Source organism: Pyxicephalus adspersus, chromosome 7, assembly GCF_032062135.1.
Source record: "Pyxicephalus adspersus chromosome 7, UCB_Pads_2.0, whole genome shotgun sequence".
Classification (NCBI taxonomy): Eukaryota; Metazoa; Chordata; class Amphibia; order Anura; family Pyxicephalidae; genus Pyxicephalus; species Pyxicephalus adspersus.
Window position 1 is genome coordinate 17,045,015 of NC_092864.1, and position 14,905 is coordinate 17,059,919.

The following is a 14,905-nucleotide window of genomic DNA, read 5'->3' on the forward strand; positions in this document are numbered from 1 at the left end:
TTTTTGAACACATATTTTGTGATAGTAAATCGTGGCAGAACCTCTGAGGACTTCTAAACCCCAGTAGAGAAAACCTGTTCTATAATGTTATCCTTCACCCCTCCGCCCAGCAGCTACGGACATCAAAATCTCAGGGACTTTCATTCATACTAGACGAATGGATAGTCCTACCTGATTGTCCAGACTCTCCTTTCTGACCAGGATCACCTTTGGCTCCTGAAAAAAGATACACCTAAGTTAGGCTGTCAGTGTTAGTATTGCAGAGCATGGGTAACTTATGTGAGAATTGGAATTTTTTAATTTGTGGGTTTAGTTCTGCTTTACTTTGCTATTTGAGGGCCTGAAATGCACAGAGCAAAATATTTTCAAATTATCTTGACATTGTATGGTTCAGTTTGGCTGCATTCATGAGCATTTCAGGCCTTAAAGTTGACAATCGCTTAATGCATTCTGATGCATACAAAATGTATAAATGACAGAAAAATAATTCCAGCAAAGAATATAGCGAGAAAAACAAACGTAAGATAAAAACAAGAGTAAAAGAACAAACTGAAGACCAGATTAATGTGGCTGTGATCTGTGCAATGGTATAGATGAAGTGCAGAAAGATGGGTTGGTTGATCTACCTGCATCGCCTTTATCTCCTTTTGGGCCACTATTCCCAGGCACTCCAGGCAGTCCTGTACAGACAAAGTTATTTTGTGGTATATATAATATACTTTTGTTACTATTATCATTAGTTGTATTATCTTTGGTATTACTAAAGAAATGTAAAATATTTGTTTGCTTTTTCTCACTCATTATGGGTTTTCATTTCATTCCAATCTAAGACCAAACCAGAAATGATAGTTATCAAAGTCAAACTATTTGATGCCAGGTCATACTTACCTAAAAGATCATCTGAGATATAAATAAATAAAATAAAACTATCGGATGAGAATCTGTATTCACGGAGCGGGGTGACTGTTGTAATGGTGGAAACAATACTGAAGCGTACGGCTCAGCAACAGTTGCCTCATACAAAAGACTATACTGACGTCACGCTGCTCCTCCCTTGTTTTTCTGTCTCTAGTACAGTTTGTGAATTTAGTGCAATATAAAGGCCAAAAGTGTCATTCAGGATATAAGAATTTATTAGAATAATACTTTTGTTTTATTGCAAATAATGTCCAAATTTTTCTGTGGACAACCAAAATTTTTTTGAGGACCACTGATTGGCAACCACTGAACTAAAGGATTTTTGGACACTAAATATACAAAAAAAGAACAAAATATAAATATTAGTGTTCCGATTTGTGAGGAGTGCAGTGATGTCATCTTCCCACATACTTTATTTATTTATTTATTTATTAGGATCAGACATGTACCTGTATCTGTGTGTTCTGATTGTTAGGATCAGACATGTACCATTATCTGTGTGTCCTGATTCTTAGGATTAGACATGTACTTGTATCTGTGTGTTCTGATTCTTAGGATCAGACATGTACCTGTGTGTTCTGTTTGTTAGAATCTGATCTGTACCTGGTATCAAGGTGATGTTTTGAATTCTCATACTGAGCTCCATGTTCTGGATTTTGATGAATTGGATTTCTTCTTCCAGGTCTTCCAGGCTCAGTGTGGTCCCTGGGTGCCTTGATGACAGTGATGTAACGTTTATCATGGTTATATCTTCCTCCAGCTTGGAATCTGAGGGGGATTCATCTCTTTCTTCAGACCTCTTATTACTACTGATCACCTCAGGCAGACATTTCATGTTGCAGATATCATCTCTGAGGGCTGAGAGCTCATGCCGGAGCTTAATATCTATGGGGTTGAGATCACAAATATCAGAGACAATCTATGTAAATGTATGGGTAAGTGTAAAAGAGATTTAGGTTGAAGGCTATGCCTTGGTTTAGATGATTTATGGATTTAGGTTGAGTTTAAACTGCAGCTAAACTAAACACAGTGTTTCTTCTGTAATGAGGGGATGCTTGGAAATGTAATCTATTGATCTTCTTTCTTCGGTTATCACATGGCCACATGTTCCTGGCTGAATTCAGAGAGAGGAAATAGCTGTGGTGCAGTATGCAAGCACATATGACCCATGTAACAGATATTCTGTCTACCACTTTGTTTCTCTACACTGTTTGAATTTACTTATCAAGCCAATTGCTTTTGAATTTGCCTTGTTCAGTGTAAATAAATCAGCTGCACCAAAGCTGATTAAAGCGTAAAACCCATATAAGTGCTACATGCAGTTTTCAGGCATTACAAAAAAACAAGACCTTGGGGGGTTCCGGTTTAGCTACAATACACTGAGGAAAATACTAACTGAAATGGCAAAGGGTCGCCTCCCCAGCATGCTGTTCCTCCACTGTCCAATCAGCAGGCTGGGGGTGTGTTCTTGACCAAACTACATTGCTATTGCAGTGGAGGTCCAGGGTCTGACTGTTCTGACTGGCAGTGGTGACTGGAATCAAAAGGCTAGCTGCAGATAATAACTAATACCTTGGCATTTTAAACAGTTGAAATGCAATTAACTGTATACAGTATGTATCTGTTTGCCTGGAACTGCACCTTTAAAGTTTTAGCTCTGAGACAATAAATTGGAGATTATTACAATAAATTAGAGACACATTGAGCCTCATATATACAAATGGCAAAACTATATTATGTTATGTTATTCCAAATTCTCAAAATAAAATGTTGTTATTGTAGGAAAGAAGATTGGTTTTCTCTTTAGACTGATCTATGTTTGAGGCCCATTGTGGCTGCTGTGTGAGTAATCAGTTTAAATTCCATTGCTGAATCCAGGTGCGATGAAAAGCCCCTCCCCCATAGGTGATCATTACCTCTAAAGGCCAGGTACACAGATCCGCAGGTCAGCAGGAGAAGATACACAAACACAAAAGCTCGCACAAAGCATTCTTTGTTTTTCCCTTTTGGTTTTTTGTCTGGAAAGAGAAAAAAAAGCAAGGATCCAGTTCACTGTCATTTAAAATAACGGGGACCAGCTGTGGCCAACAAGAATAGGAAAAGCTGCAGTGTCATAGTACAAATGGTATTTGGGAGGCGGAATATGCCCCATCATTGGTCTCAGTGGGAGGGAATGGCTGCATAAAGGCAAGCAATGGGCTACAATTGGGGTTACAATTTAGTGACCAATATTCTAACCAAAATAATCTTATTTTTAAAAATAGTATAGGTAAAAGCTAAAAGTTTCCTAAAATGATTATAAAATAAAAAAGGTAACTAAAACGGAATATGATCACTTTTATTGTACATTTTGAAATTCAGACTGATACTTCGGGGCTCATTTACATGTAAGTACTATTGCAGTGCATTGGGCTGTAACTTTCTGGGGAGGCTTTTACGTATATTACTGTAAATTTAATCTAGAGGTTTTCACATAAAAAATGTTTTATTCTCCTATAATGAGAGTGAGAATCAGCTCATGGACTGGCAGGAACACAAACAATGGGCCTGATTTATTAAAGCTTTCCAAGTCTTAGAAGATAGACTATCATGAATGATCCTGGGCAATTCACCAAATTTGCAATGGCTTTCCTAAAAATAATTTTGCGATTAGTAGTCAAATGTTTTCCTGGACTGCACCTATTCCAGGTTTGCTGGATCACCCAGACTCACCCATGATAGTCTACCTTGTCCAATCTTAGATAGCTTTAATAAATCAGGGTTATAGTAACTCCATCTGCAACAACATCATCAATAATAATATTATTACTATTTATAGGGTGTTTGATTTGCTTACATAACTTCAGAGGCAACATTTTGTGGTTTCCTGCTTTTGTTTCTGAGGTAACCAGGGAATTTTTGTGACTGTTTTTGTTTTTTTTCTTAGAGTAGACAGTTGTATTTAAAAGGAGAACTACATTCCAGTAATGCTTTGTGCCATTATACAGCAAAAAATGTTGTCAATGACTGCTGTGCTCTAGGAAAATGTTTCTCAACCAAGGATCGATGGAACTCCAGGATTCCTCCAAAGGTTTCTAGGGGTTCCTTAAGCAGTTTGTGCTTCTTAGGTCAGTTTGAGTGACCCAATGATATTTTTGTCTTTCTGTAGAAGTGACATTCTTCCCACTGACCACCACACAAAATTACTGTGATCTGTGGATATAGTAATTATAGCAGGGGTTCATTAAGACCTGGAAGTTATTTCAAGGTTTCCCAGGATCAGTACATGCACATGAAAGAGGACAACGGGGAAGCACAGTTCTTCAATGCACCAAAAAGGGTGACTACTGCTGGCATATATTTGGAAAATGTGCAAATAAATGATTGCTAGGATTGTCTTGTGAGGGCAGAGGTGCCTTGCTTGGGGTGCCAAAATAAACAAGAGTCGCCCACCCAGCTGTCATGTATTATTATATCCCCATACAGATTATGGGGCATTGTTCCTGTATTACAGCTGTAAATGATATTCTTATGATAATGATGATCATCAGGAAGTGAAATTTGCAGCCTCAGCATAATAACTAGTCATTTATTTTTTTTTTATTATTATTAGACTCTACCATGCAGAGCAATAAAAGTTTCACTTCTTGTTTCTGTTACAAAGTAAATTTGATTAGATCAGTGTTGTTTATAGTAGTTTATGTGGCAGAGAATCAAAACTTAGGGCAGGGCAGTGGTCCCTAGTGTGGGACACTTTAAAGTGGGCTTAAAGTGAAACTAAAGTCCCACTATGAACTTTTGTGATTTAGGTAGGTGTTTATTGCAGAAAGGGCCAGGCTCTTACCTGCCTGATGGCTGCCCAGTTGTCAAATTTTGCTGTGCTGAATATGCATGCACGCTCAGCGTTGGTTAATAGGAAAACTCAGCAATCCTGACTTCCCTTGTACGTTCCCGGAATGAATGTCAAGTTGCATCATCCCAGCATGGCCAATCGCCTTTAGGAAGTGAAGAAGAGGGAAGATGGTGTTTCCCTTACATTTCTACCATGTATGAAAAACCAGGCATTTAATGCGCAGTATGCATGACTGGTGCTGCACTGCTGCGCATTCAAATGATGCATGTCCATTTATGCATTGTGATACATTTTGAATGGGCTACATAATCAAATTGTCTATCACCATCATAAACCAGAACAACTATCCTCTGTGCCCCTCTATGAAGCTGGTTTCACTTAGTAAGAAAAGGATTTCCCCATCTTAAGACTTAGAAAATTAAAATTCAGACTTTGCAGCGTTACGTTTCTGGAGCCATGTAGTCTGTACTGTTGCGTAACTAACTGCTGAGTTTGTATAAAAACTTTCATGAATGGTAACTCCCAGGGGATGGATGCATAAGGTAAGTATCAGCTCTGTGGATTACAACTTTAACACTCGGTAAAGGGGTACATAGTTGCCGATACATAGTAGGAAGCCTACTTGTTTTTTAAACGATTGGTTGGTGGAGGTTGGATGGTTTGCTACTTGGTGAGTCTGACCCGGGTATGGAATTCTCACTTTACTGTCTGTGATTAAATATGCAACAAAACAAAAAGAGACAGACTTGATGGACCACCGCTCTTTGAAAATAATTACCACAAAAGAGAAATTCGCAGTTTAGACAAAAAAAAAAAAAAAGAAAAGAACACTTTTTGTGGTTTATTTTAGGTATCATTTAGAGCAGGGGTCTAACTCAAATACACAGAGGGCCAAAAATAAAAACTTAGACAAAGTCGCGAGCCAACCTTGAAATTTATTGAAAAAATTGAAGAAAATGTTTTCATTCTCATTAGATATAAACCCTTTTCATATGGAAACAGAGGTTTTGCTTCACATCCAGTCTGGAACAAGCGTATAATGAAAAAAGAGGCATAAAAACTTTTTTTTTTTTTTTTTATTTAAGAAAAAATCTTATGCCTATTTCTCTATTTGTAGCCTTCTGAGTTAAATTTCAGTCGTAAGCTTTTTGCACAGGCTTACAATAATAATAAGGATATTTTTCTATATAAATCCAATCATTCAAGTCCATGCCTTGGAGTAGCAAGGAAAAGTACAGCTGAGGGGGAATGCTGGAAATGTTAGACGCTAAATCTAATGCGGAGCTAAATCTTATGAGTGGCAAGCCGCTGAAACTCCCTTTTCATTGAAATAGCGCCGCCACTAAAATTCCCGGCATTATTTGCGTCTATAAAACAGTCCAATGTGGGGCCACGCATTGGCAGAGAGCCCACTGGTCTATAGATGCGAGTGATGCCGGGAATTGTAGTAGCGGCACTATTTCAATGCAGCAGCCGGCCAGCTGCAGTTCATATTTAGGATTCCTTTGGGGGCCAAAAAAAAGGACATTAGGGGCGAGAGTTTGACCCCCCTAAATTAGAGTATTTTAGTTATTTTATTTAGTGTTCGGTGCATTCATTTCTTTACTCTTTTTTATCATTGTATATTGTTGTTATGCACTCTATAAAACTCCTAAATAAACCTACATTTCACTTTCCTAGCTGCATGTAACCAAAATGGTAGAATTTAGCAAGAACACACACAATTTACTGAGTTTTTAAATACAATTTTCAGCTTTCTCATTTCAACTTGTTTCAGTTGTAATAAATGTATGGGAATAGCTAAAAATATGTGAATCTTCTCAATCTGTAGATGTGAATATACAGTAAGTGCATGAAATGTAATAGTTAATAATGTATAAAAAAACACTGAAGATTATTTGGGGGGGGGGGGGCATTTATGTTTTGGGATCTGAAAGGATTTCCTTCCCTGTTACATTACATTTACTAAGGGTTTCTTGCCTTCCTCAACTATATCAACTGTAAGTTTGTAGTTCTGACCTTTTGATTTAGTTATTTTTAGTTTCTAATTATTTATTCTAACATTTGTGTTAGTATTATTTTAATTTATTTTTGCCTTTTGGTTGAGACATTTCAACTTGCTATGTTATTATTTATATCTGACCCTATGGGTGAACGTAATATCTTAATGCTATAAAAGCCCATAATGGAAAAAAAAATAGCAAGTCACACACAATGTTAACATTCCAAGTGGGATAAAAGTAGAGTGAATGTGAAAAGTAATGAAAATGACATATCTTTTATCATTACTACATTCCCGTTTTGGTAAATCAAGAAATGCAGATACAAATATTTTATATCACTGATCAATTAAAAAAATATCCTTATGATTCTTAAGCATCCTATTTAAATATATCTTATTTTCCACATTTCAAAATATCAGGGATAGCTTGAAAATATTTATCTCCCTCGACTGGTATATAAATCAATTTTATTTTTATTACCAGCGCTGCTAATATGTTGGCACTATAAAACTCCTGTTTAATAATAACAATAATAAAAGATGCATAGGAATACTGATTTCAATTATAAATATTTCAAAATATTAATGTTAAATTTATTGTAAATTTAAATGTAAATTTTAATGTAAAACACACCAAGCATTGCTCAGGTACCCACTGATCTGTCCCAGCATTAACATTTTAACTAATTCTCAGTTTGTTGTCTTAAAATATGTATCTGAGGACATTTGGAAGTTTTACTGCCACCACAAGCAAAAAAAAGAAATCTACAATAATCAAAAAAAAATATTATTTTGCTAATAATAATAAAACATACAAATCACATACATATAAATACAACATTTTTACCATGAATTTCAAAAGGAGTCATCTGTGACATGCTGCCTGCTGGGAAAAACGTGCCGAACTTTGTATCTTCATCAGTCTGAGAACAAATGGGGTTCTCCATCACAAGCCAAAAACCACAAAGGGATCTGGAGGACTCTAGTCAGCTTCTCTCATTTATTCCCTCCACCCAGAGGTTTCACAATGACAGATCAGCATGTTACAAAAATACTTCTCTGTATGGAATTTATATGAATATGAGATTTCAGGACCCTCCTTCCAACTATGACCTTTCTGCAGATCTAAACCTGGCAAACCCAGCGCAGCATTTGTACCTCAGAAATAAATTCTATGATAGTAATTATACCAAATACTGGAGAAAAGAACATGAAATATCTTCAATTGCCTAGAAATGTTATATAACAATGTGGGCGTGTTGCACAAAATCTATTTTCTGTATACTAAATTCTATTCTAGAGCTCTCCCTTATCTATCAAACCGCTACTGTATAGGAAGGTACATTTAAGGATTGGGATTGACCTTTATATATGCTAAAAACTTTTCTCAAACTTTTTAACATAGGGGAACCCTTAAAAATAACTTTCAGCTCTTCAGGTGACTCCTGCTATTACTATATCCACAGCTCACAGTGCATTATTGTGGTGGTCAGAGGGAATAATGTCCCTACTTACATTTCTGGTCAGTAGGAAGAATGTCACCCTAGCAGATCACCAAAAAGATCATTGGTGTCACTTAACCTGACCTGAGAGGTACAAATTGTTAATTGCTCAAGGAACTCCCAGCAGCTTCTGGAAGAACCCTGGTTGAGAAACACCCTGGATGATGATGGAACTAACAAAGTCATCTCTCTGCTCACTTCTTTTATCAGCACATGTGATTGTAGAATGCCTGATTGGCTCCTAGTACTGGTCTTCACTCTTCTAGTCTATGCTTTGCAGATGACTGCGGCAAGCTGATAAAAATACAAGGTTAGGAATTTTTCAAGATAAATTTAAAATACATATCATTATTTCTACCAAATATATAACTGTATTTATTGCTAAGCTTTAACAAAAACCTGGCAGCACTCTAATGGTACAGATGGCCTCCAACAGCAGTCCCCAACTTGTGGTCAGGAAAAGGACCCCACTTGGGGGGGCGCATTGGCCATGGACCACGTTTCCCATATGCATCGCACACTCATGGCCGTGGGCAGGTTGTATCCAATTATTAGGCTCAGACATGCAATGGGAGAGTGGGCAGTTTCTTGCATCACAACATCACTCTGGAGGAAGTTTATTCCTCTTTGAGTGACACACGGGTCCCCACGTATGCACGGTCCGTAGTCCATGCATTTAGTGGTCCAGGACGTCCAAAATGTTGGGCACCACTGGCCTAAAGCACTACAATTCAGCATCCACTGATACCAGTACATAACTTTTAAAGCCTTATACTTCTTACCTACAAAACATTCCCATTGGCCAAAAAGCAGCCTGTTTTAGAAACACAATTAGGATCTAAAAGTACAATGTTAACTAGAGATGTAAAGTGACCTCTCCCCAAAATTAGTTACAACACAATAAATGATGGTGTGAAATCTGCTGAGCCAAACACTCTCATTTGCAATAGTATATATTTCCCTTTTCCTATATATCTAGAGCAAATATGTGCAGCACATCATCGCAGCAGGCAGCGCCTTCCTGTCCACAGACGTCAGAAAAAAAGTTATCTAGTCTGGTATGATAAGACATTTCTCAAATTCACATAGTTTCAGATCTTAATTCTCACTTCTCGCTCTTTGTGCCGTCACACTGATTCACACAGAGACCATCAGGAGTCAGGCAGAATAAGGCTAGGATCAGAAAGGCATTTGTCATTTGTCTTTGTTGCAGATGTGGTTTTTAGGATGCAGTCTCCCATAAACTGCTTCCATAGACTTTAAAAGGACTGCTTTTCCAAGAAGCCGAAATGTGTTTACCCAGCGGTCTGGAGCACAAAAGTGGGGGAGCAGATATCCCATGATGCATTGAAACCAGTGCAGGACTGATGTGAAAAAACACAACCATCATCAACTGCGCACAACAAATGCTTGCACAAGTCTGTCACATGTCTGTCTTTGGGTGAATGCTTCTGGCCACATAGCCAGTGAAAGTGAGCACCAGAAGTGGGTAACCCCACAGTTTGCAAACACCCATCTAAATTTAGCCTTAGCATGATAGTCTGTTAGTGGCTAAGGGTCAGAATATGGCAGAGAATCTGGAATTTTAGGGAGTTCAAGGTTTGTGTCTACTTGTCTTGTAGTAGGACAAAACATCCACCACCATTCTCCTGTGGATACTGTCTGCCACAAGAATGTACACATAATGGGCCTGATTTATCAAAGCTGTCCAGGTCTGGAAAAGATAAACTATCATGGGTGAACCTGGGTGATCCAGCAATCTGGAATAGGTATTTGTAAATGATTTTAAGAAAAACAATTCAGGTTTGCGGGATCGCACAGATTTACCCATGATAGTCTATTTTCTCCAGTGTTGGAGAGTTTTAATAAATCAGACCCAATCTGTATATATATATATGTATTGTTAATAAAGAATATGTAATAAAATATATTTTTAGTTTAATATGTTGGCCAAGAAAACCAGTGGGAGTAGTAATATGTTTAGGTTTACTGCAACTGCTTTCTGATGACACTCTAAAAAGCTAAGTCAAAGAGTAGACCTGGATGTTGGAATTCCAATTTAATTGTGGTTAAAGCAACAAGTTAGAACATTGGTCAAGTTTGTATTGCAAGATAGGATACACACAGTAATACAAACCTGAAAACTGAGTGAAACATAACATGTGATATTGTAGTCCAGAAACAATGCCCCTGATTCATCAATAAAATCCGCGATCAATAAAATCCGGATTACCGCGGTCCGGACTCGAGTGTGCGAGTACACTCGCCTCACTACCAGCCGGATTCCAGCCTTCACAATAGGGAGCGCGAATCTGCCAATTAAGGCGATTAGATTTCAGCTGCGCGATTAAGGAGAATTAAGGTGAAGGGTGGCAGGCTATCTCAGGATCCGGAAAAAATTTTGTTGGCTTTCAAAGATTTCTATGGCAATTTGTATAGCCCCGATGACTCAGTCACCGGTACTAACATTGACGGGTTTCTTAACAGGCTTGACTTACCTAAATTAAATTTGGTCGCTGGTTTTGAATTTAGTGCCAATGTTTGTATTTTTATACAATGTTAATACCAATAACAAAAACACAGGTAAAACAGTCTACAAAAAGGCTTTAATCCTCAAAAATCATTAATGGAAAATTTCATAGCATTACATCCTCACTGCCATCACCAGATAACTTTGGAGGAACAAGTACACTCACCGGATCCCTAGACCCTAGTATCAAACTACTAGTCATACACATCTGTGAAAATCCCAATCATCCAATTAATTCTCATGTACATTTAGTCAAATATTCTAAATGTCAGGATAAATCCACAATGGTGGTTGCACAGATTGCTTTACTTCCAAAGTCTTAATACTTAAATTGATTCTAAATTCCAAAATGAAGTCCAAGACAAACACTCCACTGTATGGAGTAAGTGCGTGATGCTGTGATCTAGGGATCTGGTAAGTGCACCTGCTCTTCCAAAGTTATCTGGTGGGAACATAATGTTTTGAAATCTTTTATTAAGGATTTCTGAAGGTTAGAGATGTTTGTATTGATATTACCATCAAAATACATTGTCTGGAAGGTTATAGTGCATAGAGGTACAAATTAAGTAGCTTATCAATGTTTGTATTGTATCTTGTAATCGTTTTTGGGCCACAAGCATATCCTATAAGTGCCCAGAAATTCCCTAGAAACATAAATCATTATTGTTCTGCTAATCTGTTCTCTTTTTAGTTCCACAAATGTGCCAGCTCGGCCCCTGAAGAGTCTTATCCTGTGAACGGTCGTTTTGTTTTGCAAAATCTGTACATAATTTGCTGCCAAAAAAACAAAGGAGATTTCAGCTACTCAGCAGTTGTAAAAGCTCAGATCCATTGGTTGGCACTTTCGGGTCTTTCCAGCTAAATTGTTTTGGGTTCCTCCACTGTCAGAATCCACCTCTGTGTTCCTCTATTCCGCTAGATTTAGAGCCTAGTGAAGTATGAGGTACAGGGTCTGATTTACTAAAGAAAAGGCTGACGCGTTGATCAGATGAAAATAATTGTATGCTCACATATTCTGTAATCTGAAATTTTGAAGTATACAATAAAAGTGCCACAATGAATACATGGCGAACTTACTATGGTTTGCTATTATATATATGCTAGAGAATCTAATGTATGGCTGCCAAATCATGGCATGCCTAAAATAAAAAGGTACATTTGTGTAATTTTGGTCCATTGTAACATCTTTTTAGGAAACATTGCCAGGTTTTAAAGGTTTATATTCAGCCAAGCAGTGTAAAAGAAGACAGCATATACCTCTCTAACAGCCCATGTTTGCTATTGCTCCATTGTTGTATTTCTGTAGCCTTCGTTGGACTTTATGACTTTTGACATTTCTGGGAGAGTTGGATACCTGTGTCCCCCACCACAAACAGATTCCATTCTCCAACCTCATCATCACAATAAATAAGCTTAGTTTGATACAATGTTTTCTGTGTTGCTCACATTGGTTTTTTTTTAATGTGAATTAAATTTTGAATTTTAAAAAATGTTAACATGCACATTCCAAAGTTTACCTTATAGGTACAGGAAGCACAAAAGCCACATCATTAGGAGTTTGGTACACATAGCAAACTATGATTGTATCATATTCACTAAACATCAGCGAATGATCAACTAGATAAATGGATTCATGATTGCGATGGGCATGAACACCCTGGCATACACTGATTCGCCCAGAAAGTTACTATTTTCCCTGTCATCAAAATATGCTTCAAAAAAGATAATTTAAAGCATATTGTACTAATAAAGTGACCCTGTCATGTCAGTGAGGTTAGCAAGACGAACCAGTAAGAGCTGTGTGGGACCATGGAGGAGCTGTGGTTGAAATGCATATTTCAGATTTGAAATAAATGAAGAGGCATTTGATCAGTGTGGGCAATGGAAAAAGGTGAGTATTTGCTCTCCTAATTTGGTAGTATGCCTAATGTCATGACAGGGCCATTTTATAAACCTTCAAAAGGCCACCTTCATTTTGATTCTCATTTAAATCCATTTCACAGTTGTTTAAAGACCATCTGGGTGAAATGAAAATTCTCAATTTCAACTGGGATCTTTATATTATAGGCAGGTCCTTCTAGTTTGAACTGATTAGTTCTTATCACCACCTATTGACAAAGAAATATTATCACTTCAAATTTACATTGTATCTCTGCTGACAAGAAATTATGTTGCCTAACACTAGCAGATTAAGGTGAAAATGTAGCAAGGAATTCTGGCATTTGTTTTGGGGTTCGGTAAGTGCTTACACCCAAGGTGAGCTAGAGTTAAGAAACCATCTGGCAGCACAGTAGTGCACTGCAAACCTGTAATGTGGATAGATGCAAAGCATGTTTTCAATTACAGTGATTGGTTCACCTTCAGTGAATATTTGATGCATGTCACAGTCACTGCTTTATTGCTATATAAATATGGGCCAATCCCCACTGGAGAAAATGTATTGATGACTATTGTCATTGACTGTGTGGGAGTGAAGTTACCTCCCTTGCTGACCCTAGTGGACACCAAAAGATTTCATAGCAAACGGTTTCAGTATTTCCTACACAGTCCAAAACAAAGACATAAGCTTTAATATGTGTTCTGCTTTTACTGAAGCAAATACTTAAATACATGCACTACTAATTGATGTATGGCACTATAGCAGGCATGTCCAAAGTCCAGCCCGGGGGCTAATTGCATGCCCATGTTCATATTTCCACCGCCTCGCCTATCTCAGTCATAAAATCAATAATTTCATAAAATCATTGCCTGCCAGCACTGTTGACCACAGTATAAAATACACGCATAAAAAATAGCTATTTTATATTTCTTTAGAGTTGATTAACCGCCTTGCAATTATCGGCCCACTACTCTGCGGGCATTATCAGCAGGACGGGAGTCCCCATGTGTGCATAGGGAATCCCCTACGTCACTATAGTGAGCTTGTGCTGTGTGGGACCCGTGCAGACCACGGCCACAGTAACCCTAGTTAGTGGTCAGCCCCCCCCCCAAATGTGTCTGTGAAAATGATCTCACCAAATCTGTCCCTCTTTGCAAAAAGTTTGGACCCCCCCTGCACTTTAGTGAGAAGTTCTAAATTTTTTAGTAGAAAACAAATTTTTGTTTCTAATGTCTCTAGTTTTGAAGAGTGAGAAAGAGTTGGAACCTCTGTTTAGGTGCAGAGGTCCCCAACATTGAAACCGCCCTGGACTTCTTGTGTACAGAGACACAAGAATAAAGTTAAAAACTATACGGCTTCAATTTTTCACCTACCTTAGCGGCTATGCAGGTCTCCTTTAAATCATGGTCATTTCCCCTCGTTTCTTTCATGGGTCGAGTGGCTCTGATCAAAACGGTATCGTTCCCCAAATGATTATATCTTCTGCAAGCTCTCCCAATTTTTCTCACATCCCAACAAATTTGGTACATTATTGGTTTGTTTAGGCAATTTATGTGGGGCAGTAAGCACTCCAAAATCCAACGTGCAGTACTTCATCAGCCCACATCAAAAGGGGGTCCTAATTTGCCCAATACAGCATTATACAATGAGGCATCTTTGCTACTTATTCTTAAAGATTGGCTCCATGGCACATCCTGTTATACCAACTTCTCTGTTGATCTGGCCCCTTGTCCCCCCTTATATCCCATAGTACTGTTGCACCTCCATAAGGAGCTAATACCAGAACATGTTCTAGGCAACCCTTTGCTGCAATCAAAATGGCACCGCTGGCATATTCTCCGTACCAGGACACTGCTTAATGCCCATACTTCCCTCTTCCTCCCCTTGATTAAGAACCCTGATTTTACTCCCGGATTCACTTCTCTGGTGTTCCAGGAAATTACTTACAGTACAATCCCTCCTGAACACCAAAACACATAAGCCCTACTCCCTCCAGGAATTACAATTGGTATTGCCTAGAACTAGGCATAACATATTTGCTCTCTTCCAGTCACGTGACTATAGCTCTAGGGTTGCCCATGCTCTCTCTGCCTTGGACCGGCGCAATCCTCTGGATTCCATGCTGCTCTCTGCCCCGTCCTCTATTAAAGCTATATGAAAATTTTATAATTTTATAATTTTCTTGTAGAAACTTTGGATTACAATACTGTAACACCAAGTCTAGTGGGTTGGCGGCAGCTTT

The 14,905-nt window shown here is 38.1% G+C and overlaps 1 protein-coding gene across 1 annotated transcript in view; it reads right to left on the bottom strand.

Annotated features, from left to right (window-relative positions):
* The window catches only part of MARCO (macrophage receptor with collagenous structure), a gene marked incomplete at its 3' end in the record, with an annotated part of 9,257 nt that extends 7,982 nt beyond the window's left edge, over positions 1-1,275 (bottom strand). The window contains 2 exon segments of the mRNA XM_072417653.1: positions 172-216; positions 627-1,275. Coding sequence (XP_072273754.1) covers positions 172-216; positions 627-801 — 220 coding nt within the window.
* Positions 1,276-14,905: the final 13,630 nt, after the last annotated feature.